Raw genomic sequence first — 22,625 nt, forward strand, 5'->3', positions numbered from 1 at the left:
TCACACCCAACTCCGGGGTATCATGCTCTGACAACCAAAAATTCCAGCCAAGTTGAACATGACCTCGACGAGTGGCCCATGCAAGCCCATTGCTACTTGTACAGCGCGTTGATGTCCCGAACAAGGTCCTCAACAGAACTCCCGCCTGGACAATCATACCACTTGCCGCCATCTCTAATGCATCGAATTTTACCTGCAAGCCTCACGGTACAGCTCTTGGTGACGTTGTTTTCATGGCTTCTGGATATACTTGCTCGAAGAAGATTGATTCCTTCCCCCTCGTCACTGATACAATTATTGAGCTTCTGGAAATCAATGCCATGTTCCATTGCGCAGCCTTCGACGAGATCTCGATCGGGAATGTTGTGATAGTCAGATGTCAAGCAATTGGTGAAGCCCAGATAAATCTTGGGATCTGGGTAGATTTCTGCGGCGCAAAGTTCAATAATGTTACCCAGGCACTCGGCAGGTCCGTGCATGCAGGAAACAGCATCGGATTTGGGGTCGATCCTGAGAAAGAGTTAGCTGGAGGAGCATCATTGGAAGACATCGGAATTGCATACTGTCCTATAAAACTAAGTGTAAAGTTGACCCGATGACTGACTTGTTCCATTGTCGGTAGAATGAGCTCACGCAAGCAATCTCTGAAATCTGGACATCTACTCATTCCGTGGGCTTCAAGTTCCACTTTGGGTTCGTCCACCTCTTCTTCGATGTTGCGGAGTAATCCCTCTCGGCCACTTGGATCATAATGATGGTCTGAGACAAATGCGGAGCGAAAAATAGTGAATAAGGCCAGTATGGTGAGGATTGCAGGCACGACTCGCTTGTATACGTGATCTCTCGCTGTAGACTTTGTTTCATCTGTTCCAGGGGGCTCGAAATTCCACTTTTGATTGTATGGAAGTCCCTTCTCATCGAGACCCGGCGCAGTCGCAGAATGCTGCTCCGCCATTATGTTGCGGAGACAACTCAATCGTCCTCGGCCGCACGAAGAGAGACAGACGGAAATTCTAGGGCTGGATGCGTATGTGAGAGTTTCGCAGGCCGTGGAGCCAAAATAGGATCAAACAATGGTGTTCCCAACCTAAGGACTCTCTGGAGTGAAGTCCTATTGAATTCAGAGGGCAGGCACGTCAAACCATCCTTGGCAAAGATGACGAAATGAGGCCGACCTGGGGGTTTAACCAGAGAGACCGCCTAGATCAACCGGCTCGTTAATGAGCCTCAGGGTATGATTTTTGAACCACTTAGGGCCGGACATTGGCCTGAGCTCCTGAGATGAAGGCTGACAACTGGCTCGATGTGTTCCGTTCCTTGGCTTCTCAAGGAGCCTGCTAAGTCCAAACCCCTAGCTGCTCCAGAGTACATAACGCCCCCTACCCTATAGGTACCTAGGTATGTACTCGTTCGGAGTAACTCCCAACCCATCAAGCCCACTAAAGGGACCTACAAGTAGCTACCGAGTAAGGTGGTAGCTCAGTGGTGCAATATTCGACCAAGCTCAACTGGTAGGCGACTACACCACCTCAAAAACCACTATTTCTGCATAGACCGTATTCGTACTACTCCTACCTAGGTGCTTTGGTGTTCCCACTGCTACAACTATTGACTAACCGTTGATGTGTCCCCGAGCGCGTGGCCTGGAAATGACAAGGACTCGACTCATTCGTAGTATGCCCGACCCTATCTCTCTCTTCCCAATCTTCCTGTTGCACGTCCTTCCTGCCGGTCCACTTCTATGATTGGCAAAAGTACATGAACTCAAAGATAGGTCAATGGACCCTTCTGGCTTCCAACTCGCTTAGTTTTGACGGAGAGCTGCACTCGGTACCTCAACCCTGGTTGCCATGTGGCAGGAGACCTCCCCCGTTTGAAGGACCCCATGGGCTGTTAGTGAGGAATTAGCCCTGAAAAGCTGGCCCCAAGCGTGGGTCTTTCGCTTGCACCAGGAATCCGGATGTTTCCAAGTCACAAAACCGTACTCCCGAATAGAGGATATAGCTTGCTGTGTGCCCGGTGTGAAGGTACAGTTATGTATTTGACTTGGAGGTCATACACATGAGGTATAGAAATGCTTACCTTCGTAAAAGGGCCTATGTGGGAGACTCTATGGTGGGCACAGTGTACGTCAGTCCCTAGGCTGTAGTACCTGTTGTACGGAGCAGTGTTGCGAATCAGTAATTGGCACTTTGGAGCTACAGACTTAGTAGTAGTACTAACTTAGGGGACCGAAGTTTACTGACTGCCTATCCGAACTGAGGTGCTCTCGATAATACGAGCATCTGAGCTTGGAGGCACCCAGGACGGCTGAGGCTGATTCCCTCTTTCCGTTCTCAAGTTCTCAGGGTCACATCCGACTCCAAGGTCACATTTGAACCACCACGAACTTCATACTGGAAACACCACTTGCTCGAACCACCTCTGGGTCCTTTATCGGACTCTCGTTTCATCGTTACCTCAACATCTGCGTCTGGTCTCTTCTCCTTTCCTCCTCTTCACAAATCTCTCGCAGAGACACACCGGTTCAAACAACGATTTTGCTGTCTCACCATTTTCATCCTCGTATTTTCTGCATTTTCGTCCCATGGTGATTTGGCCTCCTTGCACGTGAGTCACTCGCCTACCTCAACTTTCGGGAAGCTTTCAAGACTCTCAACCGGCCACAATGTCGGAGCTGGCTTCGGTGCCCTCGGTCAGCAATGGCAGCCCACCACCAGATGAACGGGAGCATGAACTCGACACTTATCTTCAGCCTCTGCAAATTGATGACTCGATCATCCACAACCTTGCCCACCAGTTCTCCAAGGTCTATGAAGAACTAGCTTTACACTCAGACGAACAATTCTTGCCCACACCAGTTACGAAATTGCCATCTGGCCAAGAGACAGGCCAGTTTCTCGCCATCGATGTTGGTGGGACCAATTTACGAGTTGCATTTATTGAATTGTTGGGCGATGCCGACGAACAGTTGCCTAGCGCCAATGGAGCTGATCGGTCACGTGCAACCATCAGCAATGCTCAACGACCGCGAGTTCGACGGACACTTGAAAAGGCATGGCCCATAGGTGAGCACCTGAAGATGGATAAGACCGAAGACTTGTTCGCCTGGATTGGTGATTGTATTGCCGAGGTCGTCAATGACCGGTTGAGCTCCGATATGGGCAAAGGTCCTGTACCAGATGAGTTGCCCATGGGCATTACTTTCAGCTTCCCAATGATGTGGGTCCCGTCCTACTAGGAGGATCATCCGTGTATACAACTGTTCTGACAGAGCACAGGCAAGACGAACTATCCTCCGCGACCCTTATGCCAATGGGGAAGGGTTTTACCATGAACTCCGACCTTGACCTTGGCTCCACCTTACTGCAAGGCTATGCTCGCCACACCAGACGACAGTCTCCGTCGAGCTCCTCGCCACGCGCGAAACGAAGGAAGCTCGGCCCTCTTCCTCCCCTGAGAATCACCGCCATCACGAACGACACTATTGCTACTTTTGCATCCCTTGCTTACACTGTCAAGTCGTTGCCGAATTCTCGCGTTGCGGCTGGCGTGATTGTTGGGACTGGGTGCAATGCGACGGTGCCGATGAAGCTCTCGAGCTTGGGACCCTCCAAGGTGGAGCCCATTAAGAGAAACAAACCAGATGCAATTGAGACCGTCGTAAACACCGAAATCACTATTGCTGGCGCCTGCGGTCCGTTGGAAGCCATCACCACCGAGTGGGACCGCGAACTTGACGCTGCCTGTGCTCGACCTGGCTTCCAGCCCCTCGAATACATGACTGGCGGACGATATATCGGAGAACTGGTTCGAATCATTTTCTTTAACTATATGACTAAAGCACACCGGCCGGCAGTGCCAGCTGCCTCGCTTCCAGCCACTCTTGTGCACAGCTATAGCTTTACCACGACATTCGTCAGTGCCGTCATCGCACGGGCGCGATCAAATTCCGAGTTGGCGGGCGAGTTGAAGCGTCGGATTCCTCCTCCAGAGTCGTCCAACTGGGGATGGTCGCCCCATAGCGCAGGAGCACTTCGTAAGATTGCACAGCTTGTCCAAGTGCGATCAGCAGGACTCATCGCTGCCGCAACGGTCGGCCTTCTGGCGACGGTGGGCGAGGTAGCACTCACCGAGCCGGGAAGCCCTGCCTCCCTTCCTGATGCAGTGGTCCAAACGGATAGCAAACCGCCATCACCAAAATCTCATCTTTCAGCGGCGCAGCGACATAATACAAGAGATGCTCTTTCCCCAGCCCCCGGGGCTTCGGCTTGGAGATCGGGGCCGGAGGAGCTCGTCATCGCCTATACCGGAGGAATCATCCAGCACTATCCCAACTTCAAGGAACAATGTCAACGATTTATCGACCGTCTCGTTATGAGAGCTGGCCCTCAGGATGGCGGCAAGAGTGTATTTTTGAGGGAAGCTCGTGACGGCGGTATCATCGGAGCCGGTGTTCTTGCTGGAATGGAGACAAGCGACAAAGGGCTCGTCTCCTAGCACTAGAGAAACAGGCATTCTTCGTTGAACCATGAGTGACGCCGAGGTTTCTACGGCCAAACTTCCAACTGAGAGGACGACCTTTACGAGTAGTATGATACGCCTGGGGAAACCCCGGAAAAGACTACGATCGAGTGGGTAAATGTCGGGGAGCATCAAACCCTTGTTGATTAGCTCCCTTTGGGCTTCGCGTGGCCACTGCTCAGACACAAACACGCGGAGCAAAGAGCCAGATACAGATGACTGATCTCAATAATTTTACTGGATGGGTTGAAAGGGTGTGGTTTGATTGACCCACCCGAAGTCTGCGGACCACTTGCTTGCCTAAGTACCTAGTTAGGTAGTCTAACCTCCGAAGGGTACCTCGTATGTATGTACATACATTTTGCTTGCGACGAGGTACCAGATTTTTTTGAGAACTTGGTACAAACCCCGCACTTGGCTTGCAGCGAGGAGGTCCTCGCAATTGGGATGCTACCTACCCAAGGCAGGTACCTGGGCAATTTGAAACGACGCGTGTGCTCATCACACGGTAGAACCCCTAGCTGGATGTGTAGCGTCTTTAGGTTCGTGAACGGAATGTCAGCAAGATGAAATCGGGCGATATTCTTCGTCTTCATTCGACGACATGGCGATCGGACTCCTGACCTGGGGGTTTAATGGTTGCCTGGAGAGGGATTGTAGATGACCACTCACCAAGCTTGCTGACCGGTGCCTGGTTTAGAGAAGAGTCTTAATGCCATTGCTACAAACAGACTGAACTCTTCTCCAGCTCCGAGTATAGCACTTAGATAAAGCATATCAAACAATCTGACGTGACCCGGTCCGAGCAGGTAGGAAGCGATTCCTAGGGAGCAGATGGCGCTCTGGACGTGCACAGACCCGGGGGCTCACTGACTTAGGTCACAGCGAGCAGTTCCGCAGAGTTACAACTCCTTTAGGGTATTATTTAAGTGGAAAGATCCCCCAGATGCGCTAACAGAAAACGTGGGAATAGCCTTTCCTCTGTCCTGCCGGAGCCCACCAGCCGCCGCCTATTTTCTCTCTTCAGACAAAATTGGGATTTCTTGTGCCACCGGACAACACATTGTGCCCCGGGTTTGAAAGTTGGCGTTGCTGTGTGCACGACGGTCATGTCATGCGATGCGAGAGGCTTGTGTGATTTGAGAGCCCTTCGTACTCCGTACCCGGAGGACCATGTCCCTACAGTAACTAGCCTGGTTCCCTGTGGTTCTCAGGGCATGGTACGGAATAGATTCGGTTGATCAGGCCGAGTTGCGCAAGTACAGCACTTAGTTTAGCCGTCTTCGACGCGTTCCATGACCTATGATGATTCATGGGTACTAAGTGACAGGGCTCGAGCTCTCGAAGCCCGTTACTTCCTGAATCCTGATACACAGCCATGTGCATATTCGTACTTACAGGGGGCTTGTTAAATAGCTAGGGAAACGGTTGGGCATTGCCGGTTTGAGGAATAGGGAGTAACAATACGGAGTACCTGGGCTGTGGGATGGCATTAACAATTGGCACGCGACCGATGCAGAAGCGGATGTGCAGTACGGATACTCCGTATGGAGTACATGGGTGTGTCTCTGGATGGCAGAGCCATGCCTAGCATGGGCACTTGACCGAACTAACGACGGGGATACTGAGGGAGGGGTTCAGCCGCTGGACGACTCGGGGCGCATTCGAGGGGATTCTGGGGCTCGTGGTTGGGGGGGGAGGGTTGAAATGACTAGGATCAGAATTCTTGCGTGTCTTCGCCTTCGGGGGGATTCTTGGTGCGGACTGTGGAGGGTCTGACAACAGTAACAAGAGATCCTCTTCCACTCCCATTCTTGTCTGGTTGTCTGGGCCGTGCCGGCCACCCAAGGGGGCAAAAGCCTCTAAACGCCTGAGGGGCCCCAGTGTTTACCGCGACTCAGGAGGCCACGATCGAGTCCCGAGGGTCGTTTCCCTTTTACATTCCGCTCCCAGACTCCCAGGATTGGGTCAGTCGTTCCCGGCTAAAAGCTCGTAAATGTCTGTCGTGATCATGATTGTTCGTTTAAGCGGAGCATTCCTGCCCACAACATCATCACCCAACCTTGCCTCTCTTGCAGTGCTCATATAATTACCGAGTGTCCATCCCATCAAAAAGCCCTCGCTTGTCACGTCCTTAGCACTCACTTTTGTTTTCAACCCTCTTGATTACATAGATTACCCTGCGCTGTCCCGCCTAGAGCATATCCTCTTCTGTCGGCACCTCTTCCACTGTCTGCAGGCGATTCTGCACTGTGCGATTTCCTTCCTAGTGATGGACAGACCATCGTGATCACCACCCTGGCAATTAGGTCGTTCCTCTTTCAGTGAAGCCACTCGCGGCGAACCAGTGAACATGAGTCCAATTCCACCTCTTAAAAATGTCCTTCATCGGCTGGGCAAGCGGCGGGAAGAGGTCACCAAGCCCACAGATGCAGCTGGGCTGGTCCTCGAAGCATGGGCGGAGGGATTCATGGTGGGATCGCTCATAATCATGTCCTGCATCACGTTGGCAAACATGCGCAGAGGAGTTCTCCTCCACAAACTCATTTTGCTCGAGGTATGCTTTTCCAGTGGGTCATCGTGATCAATTGCCAGCACTGACTTCCCACGTTTTTGACAGCTCGTTCTCGGTTATTGGCAAGGTTTTTTCATCCTCTTCAATCCGCCTGTGTATGCCTGGTGGCTTTCTGTGGCTGCTATATTCTTGAATGCATCCTGGTCCCTGCACAACGTCATTGCGTGGATGAAACTTAGACCCTTCTTAAGCAAAACCGCTAGCCGCTTGTTCATTGGCACGGTCATTCTCGTCCAACCTTATTGGGTTGTCGAGATATACGCCAATTTCACCTATTTTCACAACGTCAACGATATTTTTCTCAGGACGAGGCCATGGGAGGCATTATGCCGAGATCCCTGGTGGATACTGGCCGCCGTGATCTTGATGTACAACATCAAGACTCGATACGACCTGTCGATCATCCAAATTGTTCGCATATCCCCACGATTTGCTGTTATGCTTGGCGCAATGTTTCTTAGCATCTGTTTCATAGTGCTCGATGTTCTCTCTGTAACCTCGGCGCTCAAATCAGCGCTTCCGGTTGGAATCAATCCCTTCTGGAAGCTGTCTTTCGTTTTCAAGTGTTTGACTGATTCGGTGGTTCTGGACGACTTCAAGACCGCTTTGGACAGACTGAGGGCATTCAAAATGAGTCGACTGGGCAGCTTTGCCATGGATGCAGGAGATCACAGAAGCAAACAGCACAAGGAGGAGGTTCAAAACGCGAACAACTGGAAAAGCCCACCCACCAACAGAGATGCTGCTCATCCAATTAGCCAGCTTCCGCCAATGCCTAGTTCTGATGACGATTATATCCAGAATCGCTGGGAAGACGTCAAGCCTGGCCGAACTGATCACATTGAGGATGACCAATATGCAGCCATAGCAAGGAACGCCTCTCGAGATCGTGATGTCGAAGTGAATCCCTTCTCCGCGATCGATTATGCTGATCCCCAGAGAGAGGCTAGTGACACAATCAGGCTCCAAAAGCAAACAAGCTGGTTGAACAATAGGAGGTCGTCCGACGACCTATCCGACGGGGATCCGGATGTCGAATATGCCATGGCTGTTAGGGAAATGACCCATGACTCCCTGGACGACCCTAACAAAAAGAACAAGTCGATAGGAATTGCGAGGTGATGTAAAGCCTAATCTTCCTCCCTCCTGTCGCCCTCATTTGATAGGGGGGTTAGATCTGCTACTCAGCATGATGCGATTGTTGCTTACCAGAGGAACCTACCGAATTTGAGAACGTCAGACGCTGAAGAATCGCTACTGACGTTCCGAAACGGCATCTGAGGAAGCCAGAGAAGTGGCTTTCTCAATTATCTAACACGCGACAATGCTACCTTGGTTTCTAAATCTATCATCGGAGCTTGAAGGGATCGGCGTGGCAGGCTCACAGTTGTGGCCTGGTACGAATATGAATGTGAATTCCGGTGTGGGGGGGATCACTATTGCCCTCGTATGCACACACACACTCGCCGAAATGACGGGATGACTTTCAACAGGGGGTGGACGAACTGCGCAAGGGTAAGGAAAGGATTGTGATTATTGTGGAGAGACCCGGCCAGCTTCAGTAAGTTGGGTACTAAAATTAGGATATCAAAGGGGTTTTGGGTATTAGCGATATCGATGTGATACCCATTTAGGACGCTTGTATATAAAGGCTTTAAAAATGATAAATATATGCCATGAGTTGATGTGGATGAGCAATGAAACACATGAAGCTTCCCTGAATCCTCGGTAGCACGAGCCCCTGGAGCCCCCTTATGCACATCATTCTTCAGGCGTTCGATTCATGGCGTGGAGGATTAAGGTAAGCTTAGCCTGTTTAGGTCATCCAACTAACTATATACAACTTAGCGGCGGTAGTCTCCTCGAACTCTCCAGCGGTTGGCTGCAAGTGCCGGGGACTTCCAGTAGAAATAATTCTTGGCGCATTGGACGCGTTACTGGCACTGCGCGGTGGCCCAAAGCCGAAGGTGAACGTCTGTAACAACTAAGTTCCTACTTTGTCAAGTTCCCATTGTTTTATCACCAACAAGAACCTTCCCCCATCTTCTTCCACCCTTGTCAATCTATTCAACTGGCATCGTGGTTGGCGTTTAGGGCTGGTTGATTCCTGAGATGCAGCCCAACAATTTGGCGGCGGAATCGTCTTGTCTGGACACACTAGAACTACTTCGCAATGGAGGTATTGTCGCCTGCTGCCCCTACCAATGGGACTTCCGATCAAGCGATCCTGGAGCCTGTTGATCCCATCATCGTCCTTGAACATATCGCCAACCTAATAGAAACGACTCTCGGTGCTGCGAGACGAGAACTGGAAGCCGTTGGCAGTCTGCTGTCGAAATCCAGCCATGCCGAATCGCTGCACCAGTGTGCCCGCTTTGCGAGTGAATCTCAAATCACTACCTTGTTTGCACGGAAGGATATCAGGGAGGAGATGGTGAATGGCCATGATGATACGCCAAGTGAGTGCAACAATGTTGGCTCCGTGCACTCCCCTAATCTGCTGGCAGAGATCGATCATGTCTTTACCCTGTCATCCGAGTTTTCCCCCACCGATACAACCGTCGCTTCCCTTGCCTTCCTCAAACTCTCCGGGCCTCTTGATGCACGAAAAAAGATCGCGACGCAGATACAAGTGTCGAACCTCCCGGGATCGTACGCCGTCAACAATGACGAACAACGACAGATTGACAAAACTTCTCCCTATGATGTTGTCTATTCACTCCTGCACAACGTCCTCAGTCCCTACTTCGAAGCCTACACTCGAACTCAAGATTCGAGCAACCGAAACTGGTACGATGCTCAGGCGAAGAGCGGCGTCCCCGGAGCCAGGAGGAGAATCGCGGAACTAGAAATGAGCCTTCTACACTTGGCGCAGAACACGGACATTCCCCTGGTTCGTCTCAGCATGCACGAAGTGGTGAACCTCGCTACTCAAGAGGCGGCTTTACACGGAAAGACGCCGTCCTTGCAGGACATCCCACCTCATATTCTCGACGACCCGACGGTTCAGAACAGCCTTCAAGCTCATGTTAACGGGTGGATTAAGTCAATTCAAGAGGTCACCAAACGAACAAAAGACCCCGCTTCCAATTCTGCTCGTCAAGAAATCAACCTATGGCTTTCACTAGAGTCAGCTCTGAACAGATTGGCGTCTGAGATAAACTCCGAAGGCGTGAAGTTGACATTCGATATCCTCAAGAAGGCGAAACGACAACAGGTCCTTATAAGCTTCGAAACGGATACGGGTCTCAAAGATGCAGTTGAAACAGTGCGCAATTATAACAATCTAATGAGAGACTTCCCACTCGACGAGCTGTCTTCTGCTGTATCTCTCTCCAAGGTTGCAGACGCTCTGTCACAGATCTTTACACACTTGAACAGAAAATGGAGGGTGTGCAATTACCCCATCAGACGAGCACTGAAACTGGTAGAGGGCATTTCTGAAGATATGGACAGCCAGATTCACCATCTTCTGCAAGGGCGGTCAATAATGTCACTTCCCTGGCTTGAGTTTGAGGAACTCATGAGATCGGTCAACACCGTTTGGGACACATGGGACGAACAAATCAAGAGTTTCACCGCTGTCGCTCGAGAGATCACGAAGCGGAAGAACACTGAATTTGTGCCAGTGAAAGTCAATCCCAGACATTCTTCAACACAGGATCGCTTGCGCTACATCCAGAAATTCCGGAATGAACATGAACAACTCCAGAAAACCATCCTAAATGTGCTCGGCTCAAAATCCGGTGCAAACGGTCTTTCACGTACGGAGGAAAGTGGGGCAGCGATCATTGAAGAGCTGGGAGGCGCTGATGCAGTTGAGGAAGTTGCTAACGCGTATAACATCGTCCGCCATGTCGATGTACTAGATGTTACTGAGAAAGGCACTGCAGTATGGGCACAAGCCGAAGCTGAATACACGGAGAGGACGTCTCGAGTGGAAGATTCAATCATTGCGCGCCTGCGAGATCGTCTAGGAAAGGCCAAGACAGCAAACGAGATGTTCCGCGTCTTTGAGAAATTCAATGCGCTCCTAGTCAGGCAGAAAGTTCGCGGTGCCATCGCTGCTTATCAAACTCAACTCCTGGAAAATGTCAAGAGTGCCATTGCAGCCTTGCATGAACGCTTCAAGCAACAGTATGGAGGGTCAGAAGCTCAAATGATGGCTCAACTTCGAGACATCCCCCCGGTTGCTGGTGCTATTCTTTGGGTACGACAGATCGAGGCGCAGCTCGACAATTATATGTCTAAAGTTCAGGCCGTCCTAGGTGAGGACTGGACGCTGCACGCGGACGGCCAGAAATTGCAAGCAGAAAGCAATATGTTTCGAAAGAAGCTCACTACACGAGACATCTACGAAGCGTGGCTTTATGACATTCAGTCGCGCGAGATTTCCGTCACTGGACGACTATTCTCCATCGCGAGGAGTCGAGGAACAAACAATGCTATGGAGCTTACAGTGCACTTTGATAATCATGCGATATCGCTATTCAAGGAGGTCAGAAACCTGACGTGGTTGAACTTTCAGATACCACATCGCATTTCCACCACGGCTAAACAGGCCCAAAGAGTGTATCCGTATGCATTAAGCCTCATGGAGAGTGTCGCTGGATATTTCTCAGCGGTTAGAGCCATTTCGGAGATGCCCAACATGGCGCCACTGTTGGCAGGCTACCAAAAGGAGGTCCAGCGGCTCTTTGAGAAAGGAATCCCCTTAAAATGGGAGTCTTTCATTCATTCCTACGAGTTGCACATCAAGTCGAAATCTACGACATCGGAGTCCGCTCACGTTCAGTATGTACGAGATTTGGCATTTGCAGTCACAACCTTACAGAACAAGACTGCAACAATCTACGAGTTGGACCAAAGCATTCAACTGGCTTTGTCTGAAGTTAAAACATGTCCGTACTCTACAAAAGCTTTCCAGACACAAATGGACCTCATTCAGATCGCTGTGGATAAAATGAATCTGGAAAATTACGCGAACCTTCCCGCATGGGTTGCACAATTGAACTCACAGCTGGATGAGATATATGTGTCTCGGTTGCAGCATGCCCTGAAGCATTGGACGAATTCTTTCATCTCCTCTAATGGCCAGGAGGGTATGGTGTCATCATTTGTACCTGGCGAGGAAGCCGTGATCAATGTCCATTTTGCCGCTACACAAATTGAGATCATGATGAACAATCAGACCGTTTTCGTGGATCCTCCATTGAATTTCGTCAAATCAACCTGGCTCAAGCAGCTCGAAGACTGGCTCGATATCCTATGCCATCTACCACAGATCAGAGCCACGCGTTACCAACTAACAGCTACCGCCGGTATGGTGGAGGCATCCCCTTTGTTCACGAGCCTTCCTCTCCAGAATGTGGAAGCCTTGCAGACCGCGTATAGCGCTGTCAATTCGAAGATTGCCGAAATGTCGGCGTATCTGGAGGAGTGGTATACATACCAAAACCTGTGGGACCTGCGCAGTGAGCAACTGCATGAGGATCTCGGGAACGATCTCGCTCAATGGCACCAGTTACTACAGGAAGTCCGCCACGCCCGCACGACCTTTGACACCTCCGAAGGACGGAAAACGTTTGGTTGTGTGACCTTCGACTATGAGCAAGTGCAGTCGAAGATCACACAGAAGTATGACCAGTGGCAACACGAAGTGACCAGCAAATTCGGTGGCATTCTCGGCAATCGGATGGCGGAAGTGTTCACTGATATGAAGCGAGCACGGTTAGAACTTGAGAACCAGTCGCTCGAGACACATTCCACTGCCCAAGCTGTTGCATTCATTACCACCGTACAACAGTGCAGACGTAATGCGGCTTTATGGGGCCCCGAGGTTGATATCTTTCGACAAGGTCAAACCACCCTCTCGAGGCAACGTTACAATTTTGGAAGCAACTGGCTTTCTGCGAATCAAGTCAGCGACGAATGGGACTCGTTTGAAGATATCCTCAATCGAAAAAGCAAAATTGTCGAAGACCAGACAGAAGCATTGCGTGCGAATATCCTAGCAGAAGACAAATTGATCAGTGGCCGAGTCGCCGATATTGTTGCACAATGGTCTGAGGAAAAGCCTGTCTCGGGGTCGATAGCTCCTGCTGAAGCAGCTGAATTGCTTCGAAACTTCCAGGGTCGCATGGAGAAGCTCCAAGGCGAGGCCGAAACGGTGTCTAAAGCCAAGGAAGCGCTTGCGCTACCCTCGAATCGAAACGACAGTTTAGCCACAGCTATGGAAGAAGTCAGCGATTTCATGGCCGTATGGACTGCCTTGTCAACTATTTGGCAAAGTGTCGATGAACTTCGAGACACACCTTGGGCAAGTCTACAACCTCGAAAACTTCGACAATCACTGGACGGACTCGTGAAAATGACAAAAGAGATGCCCAGCAGAATGCGACAGTATGCAGCATTTGAATATGTACAGAATGCTCTTAAGCAAATGATCAAGACCAATCCTCTTCTGAGCGATCTCAAGTCGGACGCAATCCGTGAACGTCATTGGCTCAAGATCTACAAGGCTTTGAAACCGAACAAACGATACTCAGAGGTTTCAATGACACTTGGAGATGTCTGGGACCTGCAGCTTGCGACCAGCGAATCCACAATCCGAGACATTATTACACAAGCACGTGGTGAATTGGCTCTTGAAGAGTTTGTGAGACAGGTGCGTGATACTTGGCAGAACTATCCACTCGAATTGGTCAACTATCAGAACAAATGTCGCCTTATTCGCGGCTGGGATGACCTCTTCACAAAATGCAGCGAGAATCTCAATTCCCTTCAAGCTATGCGGCATTCTCCTTACTACAAAGAGTTCGAGGACGAAGCATCATCATGGGAAGACAAACTCAATCGTGTACATGTGTTGTTTGATGTCTGGATAGACGTTCAACGTCAGTGGGTTTATCTCGAAGGCGTCTTCACAGGGAACAACGACATCAAGCACCTGCTTCCGACTGAATCTAGCCGGTTCTCGAATATCAACACTGAATTCTCTGCTGTTATGAAGAAGGTGTACAAGTCTCCATTCGTGATGGACGTGCTGGCAATTCCTGGGGTGCAAAAGTCCCTCGAACGACTCGCAGAGCTCCTAAGCAAGATTCAGAAAGCACTCGGTGAATATCTGGAGCGCGAGCGGGTCTCATTTCCTCGATTCTACTTTGTTGGAGATGAGGACTTGCTTGAGATCATCGGCAATAGTAACGATAGCACTCGTGTTGCAAAACATTTCAAAAAAATGTTTGCTGGTATCTCTGGAGCAGTTGTGAGCGATGACAGCACAATCACTGCCATTACGTCGAAAGAAGGCGAAACTGTTGTTCTCAAGAAAGAAATCTCCCTAATCAAGCTTCCCAAGATCAATGACTGGCTCACTGCATTGGACAACAGTATGAAGCAGACCTTGGCCGAGCTGTTAGCAGAAGCTACTGTGGCGTTCAGGCCCTTGTTTACATCTCCTGAATTGAACAGTGTCCAGCTTCACGAGTATATGACGGCATATCCTGCCCAGATCATGATTCTCGCTTCTCAGGTTGTCTGGACTGACCTTGTGCGAGAATCGCTAGAAGATGCTGGCAATGGACTTTCGAAGCTCCACGAATACGAGGCAAGATTGTTGAGCCTACTGGCAGAGAGTGTGCTTCAGGATCTTCCCGCTCTTACACGCAAGAAATGCGAACACTTCATTACCGAAGCTGTGCACCAACGTGATGTCATAACTAAGCTTATAAATGCGGAAGCTACCTCACCTGGGCACTACATCTGGCTCTTGCAGATGCGATATGCTTACGATCCTAATGCAGAACTCATGTCCCGGTTACGTGTCGAGATGGCTAATGCTGTCCTAGAATACGGCTATGAGTATCTTGGTGTACCGGATCGGCTTGTGAGAACACCACTCACTGACCGCTGCTTCTTGACATTGACCCAGGCCCTGTGTCAGAGACTTGGTGGCTCCCCTTATGGCCCAGCTGGAACTGGTAAAACGGAGTCAGTCAAGGCTCTAGGCTTACAACTCGGTCGATTCACCCTTGTTTTCTGCTGTGATGACACCTTTGATTTCCAGGCTATGGGCCGCATCTTTCTCGGATTGTGTCAGGTTGGTGCTTGGGGCTGCTTCGACGAGTTCAATCGGCTTGAGGAAAGAATTTTATCTGCAGTTTCTCAACAAATTCAAAATATCCAGATTGGACTCAAGAACAGCACCAACGAGCAAAAAGCACAAATTGAGCTTGTCGGTCGTCGCTTCAAGGTTAACACAAATACTGGGTTATTCATCACCATGAATCCTGGATACGCTGGTCGTTCCAACCTGCCAGATAACTTGAAGAAACTCTTTCGAAGCGTGGCAATGTCAAAGCCGGACAAGGAACTCATTGCTGAAGTTATGTTGTTCTCTCAGGGATTCAAGCAAGCGAAGCACATTTCTTCTCAAGTCATTCCCTTCTTCGACCACTGCGCCCTTCGTCTCTCGAAGCAGCCTCACTACGACTTTGGGTTGCGAGCTTTGAAAAGTGTTCTCGTTAGTTCTGGTGGACTCAAGAGACTTCGTATGCAAAGTGGGGAAGTCCTTGATGATAATGAACAAGTTCTGGAACCTGAGATCATTGTTCAAAGTATCCGAGAGACGGTGTCACCGAAGCTCATCAAGCGAGATGTGGAAACATTGGTCGAAGTTCAAGCCCAGGATTTCCCTGGAGTCAATTACGTCCCTGCACATTTGACAGAGCTCACTGCAGCCATCAAGCAAGTCATGGAGGAGGAAGGTTTGACACAGAGCGAAGCCTGGATGACCAAGATTTTGCAGCTTTATCAGATCCAGAATATCCACCACGGTGTCATGATGGTTGGTCAGTCGGCTTCTGGCAAGTCAACTATCTGGAGAGTCCTTCTCCAAGCTCTCCAACGAGTTGAGGGTATAGAGGGCGTTCATCACGTTATCGATCCGAAAGTCATGTCAAAAGAAGCACTTTATGGCAGCCTTGATAGCACTACTAGAGAGTGGACTGATGGTCTTTTCACTGGTATTTTGAGAAAAGTGGTTGACAACCTCCGTGGTGAAGAAGGAAAGCGACACTGGATTATCTTTGATGGCGACGTCGACCCAGAATGGGTGGAAAATCTGAACAGCGTGCTTGACGACAACAAACTTCTCACGCTCCCCAACGGTGAAAGATTAAACCTCCCCCCTAATGTTCGCATTATGTTCGAAGTTGAGACCTTGAAATATGCGACCCTTGCAACCGTTAGTCGATGTGGAATGGTCTGGTTCTCCGACGACACCGTGACACCTTCTCTAATGGTCGACCACTATTTGCAAGCATTGGAAACTCGCAATTTCGAAGACCTCGAAGATGAGATCAAAGCTTCGGGTCTTTCTTCTCGTTCGCAGGACACCCAACGGCATGTGGTTGAAACACTAAGGGGTCTTATAAACCGCGATGACTTCCTGCTCCAAGCCTTAGAGGCGGCTATCAAACACAAACACATTATGGAGTTCACATCTGCCCGTGCTCTCGACAGCCTCTTTAGTCTGTTGGCTAAAGCATGCCGAACCATACTAGAGTATAATGTTTACCATCCAGAATTCCCACTTGACCCCGAACAGATAGATGCTTTCATCTCTAAGAAGCTACTTCTGGCTACTGTTTGGAGCTTTGTTGGTGATGGAATGCTGACCATCCGAAAACAATTCGGCGACTTCATCACTAGCATGACAAATATTGACCTTCCAAGTCTTGATGAAACTATCTCTCTGATCGACTATGATGTAGCGCTGCCTCACGCCCAATGGGTGCCATGGCTATCCCAAGTACCGACCATTGATCTCAACACTCATTCAATCACGCAGACCGATGTGATTATTCCAACGATTGACACGGTTCGCCACGAAGATGTCTTATACTCCTGGCTTTCGGAACACAAACCACTGATGCTTTGTGGTCCCCCAGGTTCTGGCAAGACAATGACCTTGTTTAGTGCCCTTCGAAAGCTTCCAGACATGGAAGTTGTTGGCCTCAATTTCTCCAGTGCCACTCAACCGGAACTAATCATTAAGACCTTCGAACAGTATTGCGAGTACAAGAAGACCCTAAATGGCATGGTGCTCTCGCCAACTCAACTGGGCAGGTGGTTGGTCATATTCTGCGACGAAATAAACTTGCCTGCACCTGACAAATATGGAACCCAACGTGCAATCAGCTTCCTGAGGCAACTTGTTGAACAGAACGGCTTTTGGCGCACTTCCGACAGAGCTTGGGTGAGTCTGGAACGAATACAATTCGTCGGAGCTTGCAACCCGCCTGAGGATGTTGGTCGTCATCCGATGGGAGACAGATTCTTGCGGCATGCCCCTGTTGTGCTGGTCGATTATCCGGGAGAACTTTCGCTTACGCAGATCTACGGCACCTTCAACAATGCTGTACTCAAAGTCATTCCTGCATTGAGAGGATTTGGTGATGCGCTGACGCACGCCATGGTCGACTTCTATCTCAAATCTCAAGCCCGCTTTACCCCAGATATTCAGCCACATTATGTTTATTCCCCGAGAGAGCTGACGCGCTGGGTCAGAGGTATCTATGAAGCTATCGCTCCACTTGAACATCTTACTCTGGAAGGATTGATCCGCATTTGGGCCCACGAGGCACTTCGACTGTTCCAGGATAGGCTGGTTGAGGATGACGAACGAGCATGGACGGCCGATATGGTCAAACAAACGGCATTGGAACACTTCCCGACTGCAGATATCGATACTGCTTTACAAGGTCCTATACTCTTCTCGAATTGGCTCTCCAAGAACTATGTTTCGGTAGAGCAGGATCAACTACGTGAATTCGTCAAAGCTCGACTGAGAACGTTCTGCGAAGAAGAGGTCGACGTTCCACTCGTGCTATTCAATGATGTCCTAGAGCATGCGCTCCGCATTGACCGAGTTTTCAGACAGCCGCAGGGACATCTCATCCTTATTGGAACCAGCGGTAGTGGAAAGACCACACTGTCAAGATTTGTTGCATGGATGAATGGGCTGAGCATATTCCAGATCAAGGTTCACGGTCGTTACTCGGCTGAAGACTTCGATGACGACCTGCGTGGTGTGTTGAGAGCCTGTGGTTGCCGTGGTCAAAAGATCTGCTTTATCATGGACGAATCAAATGTTCTGGACTCGGGATTCCTTGAGCGAATGAACACACTGCTTGCCAACGGCGAGGTCCCAGGCCTCTTCGAAGGCGATGAATATTCTGCACTCATGACTGCGTGCAAGGAAGGGGCTCAACGTCAGGGCCTTTTGCTTGACTCTCAAGAAGAACTTTACAAATGGTTCACCCAACAAATCGTGCGAAATCTGCATGTGGTTTTCACTATGAATCCTCCTCAGGATGGTCTTTCGTCAAAAGCTGCCACAAGTCCAGCATTATTCAATCGATGTGTTCTTAACTGGATGGGCGATTGGTCAGATCAAGCGCTTTTCCAGGTGGGATACGAACTTACCCAGCAAATCGACCTGGACAAGCCCAACTTTACGGCGCCTGACAGCATAACAAGAGCATATCATGACCTTGCCTTACCTGCCTCTCACCGCGATACTGTCGTCAATGCAATGGTCTATATCCACTATGCTGTGCAGAAAACAAACGAACGCTTGGAACAACATCAAGGTACAGTGACTTACCTCACCCCTCGACATTACCTGGATTTTGTCACGCAGTTTGGGAAACTCTTCAGTGAGAAACGTGGAGACCTGGAGGATCAACAACGACATCTCAATGTCGGTCTTGAGAAACTACGGGATACTGTGGACAAAGTCTCAGATTTGAGGGCAAGTCTTGCTCAGAAGAAAAAGCAGCTCGAGCTGAAGGACGCCGAGGCGAACGAGAAACTTCAAAAGATGGTTGCTGATCAGCGTGAAGCCGAGACCAGGAAGACTGCTTCTTTAGAGGTACAAACAGCTCTGGAGAAGCAAGAAAAGGAAGTTGCGAGTCGCAAAGAGATTGTGTTGAACGATCTGGCTAAAGCTGAGCCAGCTGTTCTTGAAGCACAGCAAAGTGTTAGCAATATCAGAAGACAACATCTGACGGAAGTCAGATCTATGGCCAACCCCCCATCTGGTGTCAAACTTGCCCTCGAATCAGTCTGCACGCTGCTCGGAAACAAAGTTGATAGCTGGAAGAGCATTCAAGCTATTGTGCGCAAAGACGATTTCATCGCAAATATTGTCAACTATGACAATGAGGCCCAGATGACATCGAATCTGCGACAGAAAATGCGACATGACTACCTCTCCAACGACGACTTCACATTCGAAAAAGTCCATCGTGCCAGCAAGGCTTGCGGTCCCCTTGTGCAGTGGGTTGAAGCACAGGTGAATTATTCTGAGATATTGGACAGAGTAGGTCCTCTAAGGGAAGAAGTTGAACAACTAGAAGAACAAGCCCTTCAGACAAAAGCAGAAGCGAAAGCAATTGAAGAAACCATCATCAAGCTTGAGGGTAGCATTGCGACCTACAAGACAGAATATGCCGCCCTTATCAGTGAGACACAGGCTATCAAGACTGAGATGTCCCGAGTTCAAACAAAGGTCGATCGAAGTGTACGCCTTCTAGATAGTTTGTCGTCTGAACGAGTCAGATGGGAGGCCGCCAGCAAGTCCTTTGAGACACAGATTCAGACACTCGTCGGTGATGTTGTTATTGCCTCCGCATTTCTTGCATATGCAGGTCTCTATGATCAACAATTCAGAAAGAGCATGGTGGATGATTGGATGCATCACATGTCACAATCTGGTATCTTGTGCAAGGCTGATGGTTCAGTCTTGGGCTATCTCTCTTCCGCAGACGAGCGCTTGCAATGGCAACGCCACTCCCTCCCCGCCGATGATCTGTGCATGGAAAACGCCATCATGCTTAACCGCTTCAATCGGTACCCATTGATCATTGACCCCCCTGGCCGAGTCACTGAATTTTTGAAGCAAGAGCATCAAGGACGCAAATTGACTGTCACAAGTTTCTTGGATGACGCCTTCACGAAGCAACTTGAAAGCGCCCTTCGTTTTGGTAATCCGATTTTGATTCAAGATGCGGAATACCTAGATCCTATCTTGACCCATGTTTTGAACAAGGAGTATCAAAAGACAGGTGGACGAGTCCTCATACAATTGGGCAAACAGGAGATCGACTTCTCGCCCAGCTTCCAACTCTATCTGTCGACTAGGGATCCATCAGCAGCGTTCGCTCCGGATGTATGCAGCAGGACAACTTTTATCAACTTCACCGTCACCCGCAGCAGTCTTCAAACGCAGTCACTGAACGACGTTCTTAAGGCTGAACGACCAGATGTTGATAAGCGACGTACTAATTTGGTCAAGATGCAAGGAGAGTTCGATACAAACCTGAGACAATTAGAGAAACGACTTCTCCAGGCACTAAACGAATCTAGAGGCAATATCCTCGACGACGACAATGTTATCCAGACTTTGGAGACCCTGAAGAAAGAAGCCGCTGTCATCACAAAGAAGGTGGCTGAAACCGAAGGGGTAATGGCAGAGGTTGAACGCATCACCCATAGTTACAGCCAAATTGCCAATGCGTGCAGTGCCATTTTTGCATTGCTAGAACAATTGCACCATCTCAACCATGCCTATCGATTCTCATTACAGTACTTCCTCGATATCTTCAACTTCGTTCTGCATCACAATCACCATTTGACGAACAAGACGGACTACCAAGAACGTGGCGAAATCATTCTAAAAGATATTTTCGTGGAGACTTACAGACGCACATCCCTGTCGCTATTGCAGAAGGATCGTATTACGCTTGCCATACTGCTCGTCCGAGCCATGCCCTTTGACCTTGATAGGACTGCACTTGAGTTGATTCTTGACGATCGGCCACAGTCTCGTGATGGCAGTCCATTCGATACAAGTCAAGAAGATGTGCTGGCTGCTGTGAGACGACAGTCTGTCTTCAGGAAGGAATTGATTGACCCCTTGAGCTCATCTTGGAAGCAATTTATGTCTGCAGAGCGTGCCGAGCATTGTGTGCCGGTCGTCTGGGACGTACAGGACAATGCTGTCAACGAGAACCTGTACAAGTTGCTCCTGGTCAAGCTTGCCAGACCAGACAGATTCCTCCCTGCTGCTGAGACTCTAGTTATCAGTGTGCTAGGTCCAGAGATTTTCCAAGGCAGCGATGATCTGGGAACCATTGTCCACCAGGTCACATCTACTGTTCCCATCGCACTCTGCTCGAACCCCGGTTTCGACGCGAGTTACAAAGTGGATGCTCTGGTTGAGAAGCAAAAAGCAACTTGTGCTAATGTTGCAATGGGCTCTGAAGAGAGCGTTGCCAGCGCTGACAAGGCAATCACAAGCGCTGCATCAAATGGGTCCTGGGTACTGATCAAGAATGTCCATCTTGCGCCTCAATGGCTACAGAGTCTTGAGAAACGAATGTCAGCGCTCAAAGCTCACAGCGATTTCCGGTTGTTCTTGTCCATGGAGTCGAGTCCCAAGATCCCCGTCAATTTGATCAGAGCCTCCAGGTCTCTGGTCTATGAACAGCCCGCAGGCATTCGGGCCAATATGAAGGACACTCTGACCGTTCTTTCCGATCGTGGCACTCGAACACCTGTTGAAAAGGGTAGATTGTACCTTCTCCTCTGCTTCCTGCACGCGCTTCTGCAGGAACGATTGAGATATGCACCGACCCTTGGTTGGAAAGGACTTTGGGAGTTCAACGACAGTGACTACGAATGCTGTTCATTCATCATTGACTCGTGGATTGATTCGATCGCTCAAGGACGGTCAAATGTTGCACCTGTGAAGTTGCCGTGGGATTTGATTCGAACATTGATTGCAGAGATGTACGGAGGCAAGATCGACAATGAGGAAGACTTTTCACTGCTCAAGGATATTGTGCGCAAGATCTTCGATCCGGCAGCTTATGAGAACGACCATGAGCTCGTGTCGATTCCAGATGGACAGTCACTGAAGGTACCCACGGGTACAACTATTCGCGATTTCCTTGGATGGGTGGACAAACTGCCCGAGCGTGAGCCACCTACCTATCTGGGGCTCCCCTCCAACGCCGAGAAGCTGTTGTTGATGGGACAAGGACGCGAAACCATAAGCAATCTGGCACGGATTACGGACTTGCTCGAGGAAGGGGAACATGTGGATCCAGCTGACGAGACGAGAGACAGCTAAAAGGGGGGGGATCACTATCAACATTGGTCTTTTACAAAAACTGTCATCTTTATGATTATCGCAAGCACGGATACATGTCTGTTTTGGAGTGGGAAGGAGCTTTCTTGGTTGGGGATGGAATGATTATTGGCTTCCTTCGCTACATAGTATTAAATAGCGCATGGCGTTGAGGGCGTTGAGCATTAGGTCAAGAACTCCTTTCTTTGAGGCTCTAAGGACCTCGATCTTACGTAGAGTTCACTTCATAGTTATGTATGAGCACCCAGGTTCTCAGCTGCATGATCTCCAGGATATTTTGTGCTTATAATGTGCTTCATGCGAAAA

At 49.7% G+C, this 22,625-nt stretch overlaps 4 protein-coding genes across 4 annotated transcripts; 3 read left to right on the forward strand and 1 right to left on the reverse strand.

The window, feature by feature from the left end:
• Positions 1–92: 92 nt before the first annotated feature.
• On the reverse strand, positions 93–955 carry A1O9_08241 (uncharacterized protein; the record flags this gene model as incomplete). The annotated part of the gene is made up of 2 exons (XM_013402627.1): positions 93–510; positions 564–955. The coding sequence occupies 2 exons, from the start codon at positions 953–955 to the stop codon at positions 93–95; spliced, it is 810 nt and encodes a 269-aa protein (XP_013258081.1).
• A 1,713-nt stretch (positions 956–2,668) lies between these two features.
• On the forward strand, positions 2,669–4,500 carry A1O9_08242 (serine/threonine protein kinase; the record flags this gene model as incomplete). The annotated part of the gene is made up of 2 exons (XM_013402628.1): positions 2,669–3,222; positions 3,282–4,500. 2 exons carry the CDS (start codon positions 2,669–2,671, stop codon positions 4,498–4,500), a joined length of 1,773 nt encoding a protein of 590 aa, XP_013258082.1.
• Positions 4,501–6,877: 2,377 nt separating this feature from the next.
• Positions 6,878–8,221, forward strand: A1O9_08243 (uncharacterized protein; the record flags this gene model as incomplete). The annotated part of the gene is made up of 2 exons (XM_013402629.1): positions 6,878–7,081; positions 7,145–8,221. 2 exons carry the CDS (start codon positions 6,878–6,880, stop codon positions 8,219–8,221), a joined length of 1,281 nt encoding a protein of 426 aa, XP_013258083.1.
• A 1,051-nt stretch (positions 8,222–9,272) lies between these two features.
• On the forward strand, positions 9,273–22,301 carry A1O9_08244 (dynein heavy chain, cytoplasmic; the record flags this gene model as incomplete). Its single annotated transcript, XM_013402630.1, has 1 exon — positions 9,273–22,301. One exon carries the CDS (start codon positions 9,273–9,275, stop codon positions 22,299–22,301), a length of 13,029 nt encoding a protein of 4,342 aa, XP_013258084.1.
• Between the last annotated feature and the right edge of the window lie 324 nt (positions 22,302–22,625).

The sequence above is a fragment of the Exophiala aquamarina genome, assembly GCF_000709125.1.
Source record: "Exophiala aquamarina CBS 119918 chromosome Unknown aczIA-supercont1.7, whole genome shotgun sequence".
NCBI lineage: Eukaryota > Fungi > Ascomycota > Eurotiomycetes > Chaetothyriales > Herpotrichiellaceae > Exophiala > Exophiala aquamarina.